The sequence below is a fragment of the Ochotona curzoniae genome, unplaced genomic scaffold, assembly GCF_017591425.1.
Source record: "Ochotona curzoniae isolate NIBS_2020 unplaced genomic scaffold, NIBS_Ocur_1.0 contig_2692, whole genome shotgun sequence".
NCBI classification, from domain to species: Eukaryota; Metazoa; Chordata; class Mammalia; order Lagomorpha; family Ochotonidae; genus Ochotona; species Ochotona curzoniae.
Window position 1 is genome coordinate 22104342 of NW_024465556.1, and position 14295 is coordinate 22118636.

The following is a 14295-nucleotide window of genomic DNA, read 5'->3' on the forward strand; positions in this document are numbered from 1 at the left end:
GTGGGTAGGCCACTGGGCAGGTGGGCGGCGGTCACTGCACACGGCGGCAGTAGTAGCCCAGGACCTTGCACTTCTCGCACAGGTGCTGTGGGTGCTCCTTGCTCTGGTCTGACACGTCCAGGCCGTCTGGCTTCTCTAGGGGTCTCTGTACAGAGCAGGAGGACGGGGGCCCAAGGAGGCAGGGGAGAGAGAGAGAAAGGGAGAGAAAGAGTGAGGCAGAGAGGATCTGTAGCCAGAAACCACTCTGCCAAGGTCCCAGGGCGCTCTTCCTGCCTCCTGCCTGTGGTCTGTCTCCAGGGCTGAGGCCCTGGGTGCCATGGTTTTACCTCCAGAAGCTTGGGGGCACGCAACATTTGGCTCTCCCCATGACCTGAAGCTCACAAAAATCCAGCACCCAGCACCCCTTCCTGGAGCTCCCAGTTGCAGCCATGCCAACTCAGGCTGCCTTGGGAGCCATGGTAGGCTGTTCACAACCTTCACTCCACAGGTGCAGCCAAATGCATCCAGCCCACATCCGGGGCCTGGCCCTGCTCAGTGAGTCATTGCACCAACAGGACCTCACTGTTTTCTTTTTTAAAAGATTTATTTATTTTTTATTGAAAGGCAGATTTACAGAGAGAAGGAGAGACAGAGAGAAAGATCTTCCATCTGTTGGTTCACTCCTCAAGTGGCCGCAACAGCTGGAACTGAGCTGAGCTGATCCGAAGCCAGGAGCCAGGAGCTTCTTCCGGGTCCCAAGGCTTTGGGCCATCCTCTACTGCTTTCCCAGACCACAGGGAACTGGAAGGGGAGTGGAGCATCCAGGACACAAACCAGTGCTATATGGGATCCTGGTGCATACAAGTCAAGGATTTAGCCACTAGACTACCGCACTGGGCCCAACTTTGGTGTTTCTTAATGGGAACATGGAGGTAGCCCAGGTGACTGGCCACTTGCTCGCCACGTGACTCAGGGAGTCTTACTGTCCACTCCTGGGAAATGGACTGTTCACAGTGCTTCACTGGCAGGGTTTTAATGTTTGTGAATGGGGTGGTGTTGGATGTGGACCAATTTCAGTCTGTCCCCTGCCCCCTCTTCTGCCCTTCCTTTCTGGGATCTCCAACACCAAGAAAGCCGTGTTTCCTAGAACATGCACACAAGCCCCTGTGAGCCCCTCTGGAGTAAGGGGTCTTTTGGCTGGGGCAGAGCAATACTTTGCTCTCCAACAATAGCCCCACCCCCATGTGGCAGAGAGCAAGGGCACTGGTGAGGGAGCCGTGGGACACGGGAACTTGTGCCAGTGACTGTGACCCACAGAGGGCTGAGGAATGGTTGCCACTTGGCTGGACTGTGAGCCTCTCAGAGGCACTGGTACCTAGAGGGGTGATGGTGAGCATGGAGGGGATCTGATCACAGCATCATAAAGCCCATGGCTGAGCATCTGGGCTTGTGCTCCCAGAGGAAAGATGTGGGAAAGGTGGGGTACCAGGGCCACTGCTGTGGTGCAGTATGTTAAGCTGTCACTTGGCAATTCTGGCATCCTGTAAGGGCACTGGTTTGAGTCCTGGCTGCTGTACTTTGCACCCAGCTCCCTGCTAATGCACCCAGGAAAGCAATAGCAGGTGGTCCACGTGCTTGGGTCCCTGACATTCACATGGGAGTCCCAGACGGGGTTCTGGGCTTCTGGCCTTGGCCTCAGCCAACCCTGGCCATTGTGGCCATCTGGAGGAGTGAGCCAGCAGATGGAAGATCTTTTTCCTTCTCTCTGTCAATCTGCCTTTCAAACAAACGAATCTTAAAATGGTGGAGGGTTGTCTCAAGGGGCATTCAGATGGCTAGCTTCTCTGTCCAGACTTCACACAGGCCATGGGGAGGAGAGAGAGTTTGACCTCACTTCTCAGACCTAGGCTTCCAGGCCAGCTCTGCCTGCTACAGAGCTGTGTGACCTGGGACTGGCCTCCTGACTCCTCTGAACCTCCACCTCACCATCTATGAAGGGGATGTTGAGGTTATTCTCAGAAAGTGTGAGAAAGCATTACCTATGGAAGTTGTGCATATTTGTTCTTAAGAGGAGGGGACGCTGGCTGGCACAGGGTAAAAGTCGAAGGAGGTATTTCAAGGTGACAGGGCCTAGGAAGGTCATATCCCTGCTTTCCCAGACGCCCCCGGCACCTGCAGTAGCCATGGAGCTGAGGAGCTTCCTGTCTGCATCCTAAGAGAGACCTTCTGACTGGGGAATGGGGTGCACTCAGCTCCTGGGACTCTCATCCCAGACATCCCAGCCATGCAGGGGCCTCACGGCTCCTTTGTGAGGCTCCCCTCTATCAGACCAAGGCCAAGCCTGGCTTCTAGTGCCTTCCACCATTCCATCCAGCCCTGCTGCTCAGGGCCCCCTCTGTGAAGTGGCTTTCCAGAAGAAACTGAGACTCCATTAAAGATCTCGAGTGTGTGTATGTGTTCTCCAGCTGCCTTCCACCTCCATGCTGTGGGGGCCCTGATGGTGGCTCTCACTCCCACTCTACACTCCATCTCAGATCTGGCATGCTCAGATCCCTGGCTCCTGAGCCGTGGGCAGCACTCACCCTCCTCCAGCACTGCTCCCTGTGTTTGTGGAGGTGCCTTCCTGTACTGGTATAGTTTTCTCCCTTAGGAAGTCATGAGTCCCTGGTGGGCTGCACATGGCCAGCCTCAGTGTCCATCCCCTGGACCTTCATCCTAGGAGCTGACAAAAGTCAGTAGGCTCCGTGGTGGAGGCTGTCTCTGGTTTGTCTTGAAGATTGTTCTGGGGGCCAGGATGGTGGTGCAGTGAGTTAAGCTGACGTCTGCCATGCCAACATCTCACATAAGGGTGCTGGTTTGAGTCTCAGCTGCTCTACTTGACATCCACCTCTCTGCTAATGGCCTGGGAGAGCAGTGCAGGATGGGGCAAGCTCGTGGGACTCAGCATCTGCGTGGGAGACCTGGAAGAGGCTCCTGGCTCCCTGTTTCAGATCAGCCCAGCTCTGACTGTTTCAGCTATTTGAATGGACTAGTAGACGGAAGATCTCTCTGTTTCTCTTTCTTTGCAACTCTGCCTCTCAAATAAAACATAAATCATTTTTAAAAATTAATATTCACTTAAGAATATTAGGAATATTCATTTAGGTTCATCCATTTCCTAGGGTTTGTATCTGTTTTTGATAGAGAAACAAATGAGATGATTATCTTGAAGTACTTTAGAACCATAATGAGAGGCTGCTGTTGTGATGCAGCTGGCTGAGTCATGTGCTGCAGCACCAACATTTCATATCAGAACACTGGTTCAAGTCCCAGCTGCTCCACTTCCCATCCAGCTCCCTCCTAATACACCTGGGACAGCAGCAGAAGACAGTCCAAGTGATTGGGGCCCTGCACCCACGTGGGAGACCTGGATGCTGTTCCATGCTCCTGCCTTCAGCCTGGCCCAGCCCTGGCCATAGTGGCCATTTGGGATGTGAACCAAATGACAGATGATTCCTCAATCTCTCTCTCTGTCTCTGTCTCTCTCTCTTTTTCTCATGCTGCCTTTCAAGTAAATCAATCCATCTTTATCACCATAAGGAATTCTACAAGACTTGGTCATTGCTGTGTAAGCTTCAGCAAGCCACTTAATCTCTTTGGCTCAACTTTCTCCTCCATAAAACGGGGTTCATAAGCGAGCTGGCTGGATAAGTTTGCTGGGAAGAGAAACGAAGGCAATGCCCGTAGGATGATGAGATTAATGACCACTGCAGGAAAGGCCCTGGAAACACAGGGCAGTATTGCCCTCATGTGCCATCACTGTCACGATGTGGGGCAGAGGGACCAGGAGCCCTAGTGGGCAGGGTCTTGCTCTCATCCGAGCTAGGTCCATGGCCTTATTAACACCACTCCTCTGAGGACCATTGGGCGAGGCGGCACCTGGGGGGTAAACGATCAGGAGGATTCCCCACCTCTCAGCAGCTGGGACCACCCCCACACCCTGCAGTGTTTTCTTCTGGAGGGGTCTGCAGGGCCTACAGCCGGGAGCTGCCCCAGCTGGAACCTGACAGGAAACAGATGTGAGGGTTGTATCCGGGGTGAGGGAGGACAGCCTGGGTCAGACTAGTGGCGGGATCACTCCAGCCCTCTCCCACCCCCAGTAGGAGAGGTCCTGAGCATTCCCCTCCCATCAGCTCTTCAAAGGCTCCTGACTGCTGGGAAGATGGGAGGGGGCACACCTCACCCCGCCTCAGTACCCCCTTCTGTCATGGCCTCTCTGCAGGAAGAAAAATTCTGAGAATCTGCAAGGAGAGTCTGGGCACTGGGCATAGGTGATCCCTTGAAGTAGGCTGCTCTGGTGACCCATGTATGTCCCACCTCTGCCAGGTGCCTCAGTGCCCTTCTGCCCACAGTAGGTGTTCGGTGAATGCTGGTGAGATGACAGGGAGGGGAGGAAGAATAGCCATGTGTGCTGGCAAGATGCCGGGGAATGCTGGGGACAGGGAGGCTGTGCTTGGGCTGAGCCTGGCAGGATGGAGGTGAGGCCACGGGCTCCCCTCTCCTTCACCCTATCTCGGATGACACAAGTGAAGACCAAATTGGAGTAAGCAAGGAACAAATAAACAGGGAGGGTCGCCCAAGCAGGGGAAGAGCCACCCTCTGGGGAGTTATTGGGGGAACTCGGCCACCTGCCCGCTTACCTGCTTGTGTGGGTACACGTTGATGTGGCACTTGATGCACTCCTGCCCCATGTTGGCCCATGAATTGCCGCTCATCCATTTTCTCTTGCACTTGGGGCACTTGTACTCACCGAAGCAGCGCTTTTTGCCCTGGTATGGTGTCAGGCCCTCACCTTTGGGGCGTGCCTGTGGGACAAGAGGGAAGCAGATACAGGGGACAGGATGTAGGAGGCCAGGGAGATGCCCTCCTGGGGTCCCCCCACAGCCTCTGCTGTCAGCCTTCAAGTCCCCAGTCTGCCTCCATGTGGCACCTTCTGGACACACTCCCCCATGCTACTCCTTCCCCTGTTTGAGCAGACATGGAATCCATGGCTGGGAGGTCTGCCTGGGGTGCCTTCTTAAGACAGATGTCATGAAGGGGCAGCTGGAGGCAGTGTGGACCTGCATGTAGCTGCTTATGGCTCCTCGGGTGCTGCTGTTGAAACAGTTACAGAAGAAACCACGCGGGCACAGAAATTGGTGTACACTGAGAATGAACTCCCCCTTGTCCCTGCTATGGCCTCACGCTCCCTTACCTGGAGGCCAACTTTCTCTCTCTGAGACCACCCTGAGGAAGAACTTGACCTTCACAAGTACACTTATGCACACATACATGAATGGAAACAAGTTGGAGGTCTTGTTCTAGCTTCCTTTTTTCCTTTCTAATCTAATAGATCTTGGAATCCCCCATCCAGGACAAGCAGAGCTGTCACACCGTGCTGTAGGCCAGTCCACCATACAAGGTCAGGTTCACAGTGACGCCACAATACATCACTCTTTCTAAACATCTAGTAGTTTTCATTCTTTTGTTATTCCCAGCAAGGTTACGACGACTGTGTGTATGTTGTACATGTGTGGGTATTTCCCAGGATACATTTCTAGAAGCTGGGCCAGTGAGCATACGCACTGCTCACTTGTGACGAAAACACCAAATTGTCAGAGCCCTCCCACGCTGCAGGTGAGCAGGGCAGCATAGTACATCACCCAGCGACAGAGCTTCCTTACTGCCACACCGACAGGGAGAACATCCTGGCACAGTGGTGGCTCTTGGCTGGGATGTCGGTCACCATGAGCCAGGCGCAGTCTCCCTGCGCATACCACAACCGTCTGTGTTCACTGCATGAACTGTTTTCTGATTTGTTTTTCCTGCGAGTTTATATTTTCTTGCTAATTTGTAGCTACACCTCATATAGGAGCATCTCCTGCACACAGTTTTTAGAAACAATTTGATTCACAGATCCTGCACTGCACCCATTTAAAATGGGCACCTGACTGGTTTCACTGCATGGTCCATGTTGTACCATCATCACCACAGTCTCATTTTTCAAAGTATTTGTCACTTTCATAAATAGCCCTCCACCCCATAATAGTTCTTCCGTATCTCCTCCTAAATATCTCATATCCCACCCAGCCCTAGGCAACCACTAGCATACAGTCCATCTTAATTTCCCTCCTGAGATATAAATGAGCCATGGCCATGTTTTCCCTTCTGTGTATGACTCCTTTCACTGAGTGGGAGGTTTCCAAAGCTCAACTCTGTCACAGCACATACAGTACTTCATCCCTTTCTGTTGCCAAATAATACCTCACCACGAGAACCTGCCATGATCTACAGACCCATTCTTTAGATTGGGTAAATAGATTTTGGACTACAGAGTGTTTTTATAAGCCATATTAATTACATCCATTTCTGAACAAGGGAGACTTCACACATACATGGGAGCACATGGGTCTAGAAGCCTTGCTGACCAGGGTCAGGGTGGCTGGTCCACCAGGCCAATTGCATACACATCTTCCTCATCTTCTCTGTGCCTACCAGCCGTTCACTACTTGACCCGGCACCTAGGGCTAGAATCCACCTGCTAGCCCTCAAGTCCCACCTTGCACAGAGACTTGGGGACCTCACCGAGTTTCAGAAGCCCCAGGCTGTGTCACAGCTGGTTTCTGCAGTAACACTTTCCCCAGAGGAGCACTCATCGATGATATCCAGAGGAGGAGTGCTCTCGGAGTCCCCAGGATACGGAAATGCACACTTGCTCAAAACAGACATCAGCATTGCACGAGCACTTCCTCCCATAGACTTCAAATCATCCTTAGCTTATTTGTAACACCGAATACAGTGTTGATGCTATGCCAACAGTGGCCACCCTGCCTTGTTGGAACAACAGATGCAATTTTTGTGCTTTTATTCCTTGGTGGGTGGAGCCCACAGCTGTGGGGTACATGGGGCAGAAGGCTGCGTGTCAGCCGCAGAGTTTGGGCTACTAGCTTCTAGTTTTGGGCTGTGATCTTGAGCAGGTTGGCAAAGGCAATCACCACAGAGGGTAAGGCTGTTGTGGACTTAGGTGGGCTGAGACCTCCAAATCCAGGAGCTGAACCCTGCTCCCCCTCCCCACCAGGCGCCCTCAGTCTTGACTAGTGTGCATGGGGCAGTGCAGCGACACCCACAAAAAACCGATTCTTCCCTTTTTTGCCCTTACCAGAATCTTGGGCAAAAGTCGCAAAGGGAAGGAAGGGATGGAGGGCACAAATCTCAACTTACAAAGTGACAATAGCACCACTCTGATCTTTGAGCTGGCTTGGAAGACACTGTCCAACTGTCAGAGGGAAGCTAGTTATGCCAAGGAGGACATGGAGGGTGCAACCAGTTTGTAGCAGAGGGGTGATTTTGTCTGAAGTCGCTGTAGGTCTCAGGCTAGTGGGGGCTCCCCTGCCCAACCTGGTGCCTCAGCCTCCCTTCTCTTGCCATTCCTAAGAAAAGTTCATGCTGGGCTCACTCTGCCACATTCCTGCCTCCAGAGGGCTTTACTTCAACCCCATCACAAGGGTTTATACAGGGATGGGAGGAACCAGACACACGGTAACTGGAGTGGAGGGAATATGGGGTCTGTTGCCAGCCAGGCCCACTCTGAGGTCTGAGTCTGCAGGTCCTGGGGTCAGAGAGCTACCACAATGCTGAAGCTATGCCAGCCTGCTTGTCAGAGGAACGATGGCAAGAAAAAAGGCTGCACAGGTTCAGTGCACATGCACTATCTGAGTTTCCATAGCCAGGGCAAAGGGCAAAGGTCAAAGTGTCAGAGGGAGGGGTCAAGTCAGCCCTGGACACAGACTGCAAAATCATTTCCCACTGGTCTCCCCTTCAGCAATGACCAGGAAGAAGATTCAGGCAGAAAAAGGAGACAGAGCATAGGCCAAGAGCCAGGATAAAGGAGAAGCATGAGGGCTGGGCCAGGAAACATGGCTCCAGGTGCGGTTAGAGGGGTGGCCGCCCTGCAGCAGCCCATCGGGGCCCAGTGATGGGATACCCGGCCTCCTGTGGGAAAATCCAGCTCGGACACTGTGGTGCATGTCCCAGAGGCCAGCCTCCCAGCCTATCTGTGGGACCTGGGGCCAGTTGCTCAGTATTTCTGCAGCTTGCTAATGACACAGCTGCCAGCCCTGGCTATGATGCGTGTGTGTGTGTGTGTGTGTGTGTGTGTGTGTGTGTGTGTGTGTGTGCACGCACATGAAGCTCCTGGCTCAGGGCCTCCCACAGAGTTGGTGCTCAGCGGCCAGTAAGCAGCACCTTCCTGAGACCAGTCAAGGGATCCAGGGTGACCCAGAGGTATGGGCTGAGGCCCATGGCACAAGGAAGAAGATGCTAGAAAACAGGAAGGGAAGCCTGGTGTCGGGCTCTCTACCCCTGGCTTTGGAAGGTGACAAAGGCTGATGGTTGTTGCTTTATGAAACTCTCAAGGAAGGACCTAGAAAAACAAAAGGAAGGCCACAATAGCCCTGGAGACATGGCTAGCAGGAGAAAATGAAGAGGAGTGGCGTTCTTGTGCTAGGCTCTGAGGCCGAGCTGGTCCCTCTTCAAGTCTGACCAGAACCCTGCACAGTGGGAAACAGCAGCACTCCGTTTCACAGACAGTAAGACTAAGGTGCAGGAAGGGACAGGACTTGTCAAAGAGCCTCCATGTGTGTGAAAGGCTTTCTGGGTGCATGTCCGCTGTCACCCCCAGTGCGTCTGTTTCAGGAGGCTGAAGCCAGCACTGGGCAAGAGAGATACCAGCCCCTCAGCCCACCCTGCCCCACCCCAGCAGGGAATTCTATAAGACTGCGAATCCTGCCCCATCCAGCCTGGGGTCAGTGGTCAACAGGCAGAGTGGCCAGAAGGGCCACTGGCCTGGGGCCAGCCTGCGTCACATCCTGTAACGATTTGGTGCCAGCCATGTTGTCTGTGCTCACAGAGGCGCACCTGTCAAAACAGCAGCAGATTTGCTCAAGTGCTTGGGGCCCTGTACCCACGTGGGAGATACGCAGAAGTTCCATGGTTCCTGGCTGTGCTTGCCTCAGCTCTGGCTGTTGCAGTCTTCTGGGGAGTGAACCATTGGGCAGAAGACCTCTCTGTCTCTCCTTCTTTCTGTAATTGCCTTTTAGATTAAAAAGGAAAAAAGGTATAAATTTCAAAAAAAAAATGAGAGGACGGAATGAAGAGGATGATTGTCAGGCTACTTCCGCAGGCCCCTCCTGCCCACTAGGGGGTGCCCTGTGCTTTTTCAAGGTGAGAGCCTGCATGGAATGAATATGATGGCTCTGCCACCGCCTCCCTTGGGTGCCCGCAGGGTGTTGGGCCTGGGCTGGTCTCATGGTTTTCAAGCTAAGAATTCACTTGTTGGACCTGGCGCAATGGCTCAGTGACTAAAGTGCTCATGTTGCATGTGCCGGGATCCCATATGGGCACTGGTTCGTGTCCGGGATGCTCCACTTCCATTCCAATTCCCTCCTTGTGGCATGGGAAAGCAGTAGGGGATGGCCCAAAACCTTGGGGATCTGCACCCCCATGGGAGACCTGGAAGAAGCTCCTGGCTTCTGGCGTTGGATTGACTCAGCTCTGGCTGTTGTGGCCATTTAGGGAGTGAAACTGTGGATGGAGGACCTTTCTCTCTGTTTCTCTTTCTGTAAATCTTCCTTTCCAATAAAAAATAAATACATATTAAAAAAAATTTTACTTGCCACCATCTCCTTTACTCCCTCTATCCCACCTGCTTCCCCAGGTTTATGGGACAGGAGTCTCCTACATACAGAAGACCCTATGGTCTTTGCTAATTTCAGGAGGACATTGAACCCAGGAGGGCAGCTGAGGGCTGTGCCCTCTCAGTGCATTCAGGTCAGATTCAGCCCTAAGGAGCACGGCCTCTGCTCCTGGGTCCTGTTACACCTGTGGGCTTTCCCCACGTTCAGGTTTGCCAACTGTGCCTCCCCAGGAGGGCAGGTAGGCTGGAGAAGCAGCTGATGTTCTAGCTGTAAGTCTTGTTGGGACCAGGCCCTACAGGTCTAACCAAGACTGGGTCCATATGTCAGATGAGAACCCTGAGGCACGATATGGCCACGTAGCATGCCCAAGGCTACACTGCCAGGAAATGGGAGGATCCAGATGGGAAGCCAGGCATCTGACTCAGGCCACTTTCTCAACCGTGATGGAGAGAAAGTTTGACAGGAAGGAGGGCACCTGCCAAACGGGGGAGGGGACAGACAGGAAGGGGCTGCTGACATGGACCTCTTTCTCCTGCCCCTGCCCTTTTCTTGGCATGTCCCCATGTCCAGAATGAAGGGTGGGATGGGCTGCTGTCATCGTGTGCCTGACAACCCCATTGTGCCGCCCTTGGTGGGGAAGAGCAAACTGGTCCCACCGTGCACCCAGCTGGAGCCAAAAGCAGCAGGTGAAGAAGAGACAGCCTGCAGCCTGCCCCGTTCCTTCCCAGAGTGGGGCTTAAGGTGGCCTTTAGACTGGCTTCAGCAAAGCAGCAGAGGCGAGGGGTGGCGTGGCCAGGTCCCTACTTATCTATCACGCATCCGAGGAGGCCCAGGGGGCCTCGGCCTCCAGCACAGATAGCGGGATCAAGAGGCATAGAAACTTCCTGTCATGAGTCTTGTGCCTCTCTCCCTGCTCTTCTTGAAGCTGGGGCAGTGGAGGGGTCATGGGGCCAGGGATCGGGGCAGGCTGGGTCCTGCTTCACCTCGACCTTCATCTGCTGACACCCTTGGCACCCAGAGCAACCAGGATGAGAGATTTAGAATACAAGCCTGTTCCAAGGACAGCAGACCTTACATCTGACCTCTGACTCCAAGTGACAGCTTAGAGTGCACCAGCCCCTGTGGAAAATTCCAGGCCTATGGAAAATAAAGGAATTCTCTATCTTCAAGGAGCGCAGTCCAGGACTTTGAAAGGGGCCAGCCGTGGGACATTTCCACTGATCGCAGACCACATCAATCACAGATGCCCCTGGCTAGATGCTGGTATGCTCAAGTCCAAGTCTGACCCACACCCATGGATGGAGACATGCAGGCCACATGTCATTGGGACAGAAACCACACAAGTGAACTGAGTGACAAGCCTGGGGTAACGCACCATGAGCAATGATTTCTGATTGATGCAACAGCTCTCATGTAGGGAAGCTGGGGGCCCTGCAAAGATCCTGATACTCCATTCACACACACATGCATATGTGCACACTGTTCTGCAAGTGGAAGGTCTGGCAGCTGCAGGCTCCATAGAGACCCCTGGGGAGGAAGTGGCAGGCAGAGGGACAGGTGGGGTGGGCCTGCTGGCGGGGAGGGGGCGCCTCAAGGGTTCCCTTGTCTGAGGACAGATTCCTGGTCTCCTGGTCTCTTGGTCTCCCCACTTCCCAGGCCCCATTCTCTGCTGCAGCCCAGCAGGGGCCCAAACAGCCCAACCTCCTAGCCACCCCTCCCAGGCACCCCAAGTGACTGCAAAAAATGCCATCGTGGTTCCACAACACTGGGGTTTGTCACTGTGCTTGTGGACAATGGGAGCTTTCACAGTGACAGGAAAAGACCTCAGGAAAGCTCGGGGAGGGGGGCACTGAGTGGGGGAGAGGGGAAGGGAGGGAAGAGACTGAGATAGAGAGAACAAGGGTGGAGTTCCAGAAATGGCCAGGGCAGGGGTGAGGGGCAGCAGGGATAGAGAGAGCAGAGGAAGCAGGAAGGAGCAGAGGAGACAGCTGAGTGACAAGCAGAGAGCCAACTCAGGAAAGAAACCTGAGGGATGTGGAGCCTGGCAGGGGCAAGTGGACCCCCCCCCAAGTCCCTAGGACCCTGCCCTGAGCAGCCCTGCTTGCACCTGTGAGGCCCCCACCTCGCTGCAGCTCCTGTCTCCATCCCCCACCTGCACCCCCAGGCCTGGTGGGCTGAAGTCATCCCAGGCAGGAGGCTTTGCAAAGCAAGGCTACGACCACATGAACAGCCACTCCCTGAGTTCTCTGTTTCCTGTCCCTGGCAAACCAATGTACACTGCAGAGGGCGGGGAAGGGAAGAGGGGCCGGTCGGGAAGGGCGGAAAACATCCGAATCACGGTGCCTGCACAACACCCGGGCTTCCTCTCTGCGCGTGACTGTGGCCACGGCGGCCATGGCAGCTACAGGGCTGGCTGTGACTTGGTTGCAGGTGCCTCTCCTGGGAACCATGTGGCCTCCTCTGTGGCTCTCCAGGCCCTGCAAGGTCTCCTCTGGGGGGTAGGGTCCCCCATGTATGCACTCAGCCTTGTCTTCTGACCATGCCCCACTCTCCTGCCCTATGCAGCCACAGCCCTGGTTCTAATGGGCAGTCTCCCCAAGTCCTCTCACATGTAGAACACCCATCTCTGTGTGACTAAGAGGACACCTGCAACAACCCAAAGTTCCATGTTGCCTCAAACCCTGCTCTAGCCAGTGACGACAGCCAGGTATCCTACCCCAGGCAAGCTGGGAGGACTCTCCCATCACAGGACCTCACGCCCCGGTCCATGTCCCTAGGCTAGATGTCCACCTAACTCCCACCATCCATACCACCACCTCCTGCAGAAGGCCTGGTTCCCTCAACTCCCAGGGGAGCCACTTGCTTGACGCCAAGCCACATCCTCCCCTGACCCAGCCTCCAGTGTGCCAGGCCCAGAATTCACCTGGAAGTGGAAGAGATTTCACCAACCACCATGCTGTTGTCCACCAGCCTTTGTATGTGTGCATATGTGTGTGCGAGTGCACATATTCAGGACCCTCTAGGTGTCTCAAGGCACCAGGCCTTGGGCTGCAGCGGGCAGAGGGGAAGGACACGAAGGGTGCAGTGTGGAGCAAGAGGGTAAGGTCCCGGGGTAGGAAGTGACTAGGCTGGGGCTGATCCTCATGTGAACCGTGTCCACCCCCCGGGAGCCCTAGAAGGGCTATGATGGCTGCTGGGACAGCTGCCTCGGGCTGGCCGGCCCCTGGCCCTGCTGCATCCAACGCTGCTCCCAGCGAGGCCTGGCCCAGCTGAGACCAGCCCAGCACTACCTGGCTGGAGTGAAAGGCTGTGCCCAACTCTCATGGGGAGAGGTTACAAGGAGGTGAGGCCCCTGCTCCGGTGGCAAAAAAGGCTTTAGGGTGAGGGCCAAAGCCTGGGAGGAGGGGATGGGGAACTCAGCTCAAAATAGTGATGGGGGAAGGGTGTGGAGGGTGGCCAAGTGCCAGAAAAGAAATGCGATCTGCTTTGGCCGGCAGAATGCTGCAGTCAGCAATTTGGGGCCACTCTGGCAGGATCCCGGAGGCTGGGGCTCCCATGGCTGCCTGGCGCGAGGCTGTGGGCCTGCTTGCCTTCCAGCTCCAGCTCCGCCCCCTCATAAATCACCTCCCCTTTCTGGGCCACAGAGTGGGAAAGAAGACACATACAAGCTTTCCACCTCTGAGAGCTCCCAGCAGGTGAGTGCCAGGGGCTAGCAGGGCTAAGCACCTGCTGCGTGCCTGCTGGCTGAGCACTGGGCTCCAGGCTTCCTTAAGAGCCTCTCTCCAGGTGAGGCCCAGAGGGATTAGGTCACCTGCCTGACAAAGCAAATGAACTGTGTGCCTAGAACCCTGGTCTTTGTGGCTGCTGTCTGGCTCCTTCATCCCTGAGTGCGTATCTGACAGTGGAGCGTGTTAGCTGGCTTCTGGGTCACCTGTGATAACTCTAAGTGGGCATAGCAGGCTCTATGACTGGAACAGGTGCTTGGCTGCTTTCCCCATAGTTCCATGGGGTCGGCTGACCGTGGCTATGGGAGAACAAGCACTCAGCACACACCTGCCCAGCTCTTCTGGATTTTTCCAGAGGGTTCTAGGGAGAAAGCAAAGCTGACATTTCCCACTCCTGAGGGTCAGGTTTCTGTTGAACCTTCTCCACTAGGGTGGGGGGTAGGGGCAAGTGCATTCCTTGCAGGAGGCAGGGTGGGGAGCTGTGCCCCAGCGGTCAGCACCTCCCACTCAGACCCCAGCTGTAAAGCCTGTGGGCAGGGTCACCACTGGCTATCTGGTATGCCAGTCTCCTACAGGTGCCAACTTCAAGACACAGAGAGGTTGGAGGTCTGGGTGAGGTCACACAGTCAGTCAGTGGCTTAGCTGGAAGTCTCACCATTGTCCTGTTTGTGGACAGCCCCATCTGACCATGGTTCTGAGAAGGGAGGAGGCAGGGCAGGTACACATTCCAAGGCCTGGTAGCCCGACTGGTAGCATCCATTCTCACCTCCACATTTGCACACCCCAGTCCCATTGCCTGGTGCACCCTGCCTCCCAGTCAAACCCAATGGAAGCCATACTTCCTCCTGGAAGCTTCCCATCTGCCTGTCTGGGCTCTG

The 14295-nt window shown here is 54.8% G+C and overlaps 1 protein-coding gene across 1 annotated transcript in view; it reads right to left on the reverse strand.

Annotated features, from left to right (window-relative positions):
• Positions 1-9: 9 nt before the first annotated feature.
• Positions 10-14295, reverse strand: part of ZCCHC24 (zinc finger CCHC-type containing 24) — a 49980-nt gene continuing 35694 nt past the window's right edge. Inside the window, exons 3-4 of the mRNA XM_040976031.1 lie at positions 4659-4823; positions 10-145 (exon numbers count right to left, since the gene is read on the reverse strand). Of these exons, the coding sequence (XP_040831965.1) occupies positions 32-145; positions 4659-4823 (279 nt within the window). The 3' untranslated portion in view covers positions 10-31. The remainder of the gene's footprint in view (positions 146-4658; positions 4824-14295) is intronic.